The sequence below is a fragment of the Eurypyga helias genome, unplaced genomic scaffold, assembly GCF_000690775.1.
Source record: "Eurypyga helias isolate BGI_N326 unplaced genomic scaffold, ASM69077v1 scaffold51519, whole genome shotgun sequence".
NCBI lineage: Eukaryota > Metazoa > Chordata > Aves > Eurypygiformes > Eurypygidae > Eurypyga > Eurypyga helias.
The window spans coordinates 10,409-13,935 of NW_010274988.1; the positions used below are offsets into that span (position 1 = coordinate 10,409).

Consider the following 3,527-nt stretch of genomic DNA (forward strand, 5'->3'; position numbering starts at 1 on the left):
GCCAGAACTTGTGTACTGCAAATACACAAACCATTACCTTCTAGCGTATGCAGAAGTTTTCCTGTTGCAATATCAAAAATATTGATAATGCCATCTATCGCTCCACTGGCTAAGTATTTTCCATCTGGACTCTGCAATAAAACACAAGAAGTATGCCTTTAACAACTGTATCCCTTTATGCTGTGTGCCTCCCTGACATTCTCTTGGCAACTTTTCACAAATACAGTCTAAACAAGATACTTGGGCTCCATAAATCCTGAAGGCTTTAGCAGACTTATCCACAATATGTGCATAAGCAAGATCAAAATCCATTTTCCATATATGCAGGAAAGGAATGGCACGCAGTTTATACTGGGAACTACTGCTAAAACTATCTGATTTAGAGCATATTACAGCAAGAGCAATTTCACATAAGAAATAATCGATTGTGCTTCTTACATATGCAATGCTAAGGATGAACTTTCCTCTGGTGTCCAGAGAATATTCTTTCTTTCCAGTTTCAACACCAAAAATATTTACTTTTCCCACATGACTTCCTGTTGCAAGGTACTGGGAATCAGGTGAAAATGCCAGCGACCAAGCATCAACTGTATTAAAAGAAAAAAATTAGTTACCTGATCACTGTTTTGAGTTCTTATTCAACAATGTCAGCTCTTTATGCATCTCTTCAGACATTTAATCCCCTAACTAGTCTTAATATTCTAAACTCTATTACATACTCTTAAGAAGAGTGTAAAAGCTCAAGAAAGATAACTGCCTTCTATCTAATTACTGGAGCATAGCTTGAGCCATTTTATGAAATTACATTAATTATATTAAATTCTGAATTTATTGTTACAGGAGGGTCCGAGACTGCATGAGATTAAGCCTAAATTCTTACTTAACTCCTGGTACCAAAAGATATTAAACTAGTAAAAGGAAGCAACACTAGTATCTCACAAAGCACAGAAGATGCAGGAGAAACGCAGACACACAAATGTAACATAGACCAACATTCCCTGCAATGGAATTAAAAAAAAAAAAACCCAACATACCTTTTCAGAGCAGCACAATACATTTTTCTGGCACTATGTGATTCACAGGGGTTGGTGGTAGTTGATTTTTTTTTTCCCCCTCTATAAGCTTAATATTAATTACCTAAACCACTGCAAGATTGTTATTAAGTTATGGGTTGCTAGTGGACCAATAAAATATTTAGAGTAAGATCTAAGGCTCCAAATTCCGACTTGGAAGACCTAACATTGATGCAAACTTCAGCTTTATTGAAGTGTTCCGACTTGCTCACTCAGGACTGGATGTACTGCATAAATAAGCATCACATATAGAGCTCAGATTCAGTGCAGTGCTTACAAAGAAAGTTCAGACTGTCTTTGTAAATAATTTTGAGTAAGCATCAGAATTATTTTTTTTAAATATTCGTTTATCAATACATCTGTAAGAGCAAACTGTTTTCCATCCTGCTTCATGCATCTAGTAAAAAGCACATCTAAATGTAGCTGAGAAAGCACAAGTAGTGTGAAAAAGATAAATGTAAAATCTTCTGATACTACTGTATGTTCAGTTCATAAAATCAGCAAGATTTTTGCAAACAAAGAAAGATTAAAAAAACCCCAAACCCCTAATCATTTCATATACCCCTATTATACACTGTGCAGTATTTACTATCTGGAGTAAGTACACTTCTTACGCACAGACAGCTAAACACTGATATCTTACCAGGACCAGCATCTATCGACTTGATTTGTTTGCCAGTTTCTAAATCCCAAAGGCGAATATGGGCATCTAGGGAGCTAGATGCTGCAATGGAGCCTGTGTGGCTGATATCCACAGATACCACGCCCAGCTGGTGACCCTCCAAAGTCCACTGTAGGTCCAATTTTTCATCATTCCTTTTGTTCAAGGGAAAGAAAAGACTAATTATGAATAGCTGGTGGTTCTTAATCGATCTCCAATCTCAGAAAAAACAAACAAGACAACCCACATTCCTCCATCTTGTTCAATAAAAGGGGAATCCAACTTCACCCATGAAAAGTGAAGATAGCTATGCACACATTGCTCTCTGTACTTAAGAGGGAAAAAAAGACAAATCAGTTGTTTACCATATTTCTGCAAAGCATGTACTGCATCTTAAGTTTGAAAGTCCCACTGAAATATCTCTTACACATCAACACATGGGTACTTACACAGCAGACTGTTCTTCTGTCAGCACAGTACAACACGCAACGACCAACATTTTTATACTCACAACAGAGCTACTCATGTCAATGAAGTAAAGCATGTACTTAAAACTGCTTTGGCTAAGAGACAGAGCAATTTCTTTGCAAAAGCACACTTCAGTGTAACTTGCGTGAGGATTACGAGGATTTTTTTAAATAAAAAAGATGTAATATCTTCTTTTACTCTATTCCAGTCATTCCTTTTAACAGTACACATACTCCCAGAACATTATATCATAAAAAGTATTTCTAAACAAAAAATTTAGAAAAATAACATCAAGTTCTACAGTTCTCTGGGAGATGACATGTAAAATTTAACATGTATGTTCAAAAGGGTTCACATCCCTTGTAAAATAAAGCACATCAGAAAGCTACCACTTAGAGAGAAAGCACACACCAACAAAGCTAAGCTTACTTACACAGCAGTTCTTTGTGCCAGGCCACCCCTTCCCTGAATTATCTTCTAAGATCCCTGAAGATTATGGTAATACAGGATTCCTATCTCCACACTGACTACTTCCAAAGCTTAAAATTAGTTAATATGGAGCACTTGACTTACCACTTCCAGACCTTCACTAGATCATCCAAAGAACCAGAGATCACTGTTTCAGAACCATCTTTTTTATTTTTTCCCCAGGCAACTGACCAGATGGCATCATCGTGAGCTAAAAAAGAATATAAGCATAGAAACTAAAAGTTAAGTCGGTTCTGTTGATGGGAGGTAACTACCGGATTTGGTAATACTAAAATTGCCAATTGTAACGTTGGCAGTAGACCCCTTGCGCTTCAGGTCTATCAGTGCTCTGAGAGCCTTGCCACTATCTTCATTGTTTTAAAACTTGTGATGTATTTTGTTCACCAAAGTCACTCTAAAAAACAAAAGCATAGCTATTTCTGAGTTGTTCAGATTTATACTTAATATAAACATAATTTGGGTCATATCACAAGTGCATCTGTCATTATGCATTTTACATCATCCAAGAAGACCAATATTATTTAATATAGGTTAATGTTTTCTCACCTTGTTCTTGCTTGAAGAGAATACCGTACTAGAAAGAAAAAATAATTAATATTACATATGAGAAGCCTACAAAAATATCGAGCTAGCGATCAGTTTAACTGACACTGTGTTTTTATTTACCTGTGTGGTCATGTCTTTACAGAAGCAATCTTAACAGGAATGCTCTGGAAGGAGAAAACCCATTAGGGTCAGCAATAAGACTCTGCCTCAGAAACACCTCTCCGGAAGACGAAAACGCGGCAGGCACAGGAGGAAGGCCCGAAGGAAACCCCGCCTTTTTGTCACCCTCA

At 36.9% G+C, this 3,527-nt stretch overlaps 1 protein-coding gene across 1 annotated transcript in view; it reads right to left on the reverse strand.

Moving 5' to 3' along the window:
• Window positions 1-3,402, reverse strand: part of WDR61 (WD repeat domain 61) — a 7,524-nt gene extending 4,122 nt beyond the window's left edge. The window contains exons 1-6 of the mRNA XM_010159952.1: window positions 3,358-3,402; window positions 3,238-3,265; window positions 2,776-2,881; window positions 1,717-1,889; window positions 439-587; window positions 38-131 (exon numbers count right to left, since the gene is read on the reverse strand). Of these exons, the coding sequence (XP_010158254.1) occupies window positions 38-131; window positions 439-587; window positions 1,717-1,889; window positions 2,776-2,881; window positions 3,238-3,265; window positions 3,358-3,369 (562 nt within the window). The 5' untranslated portion in view covers window positions 3,370-3,402. The remainder of the gene's footprint in view (window positions 1-37; window positions 132-438; window positions 588-1,716; window positions 1,890-2,775; window positions 2,882-3,237; window positions 3,266-3,357) is intronic.
• Between the last annotated feature and the right edge of the window lie 125 nt (window positions 3,403-3,527).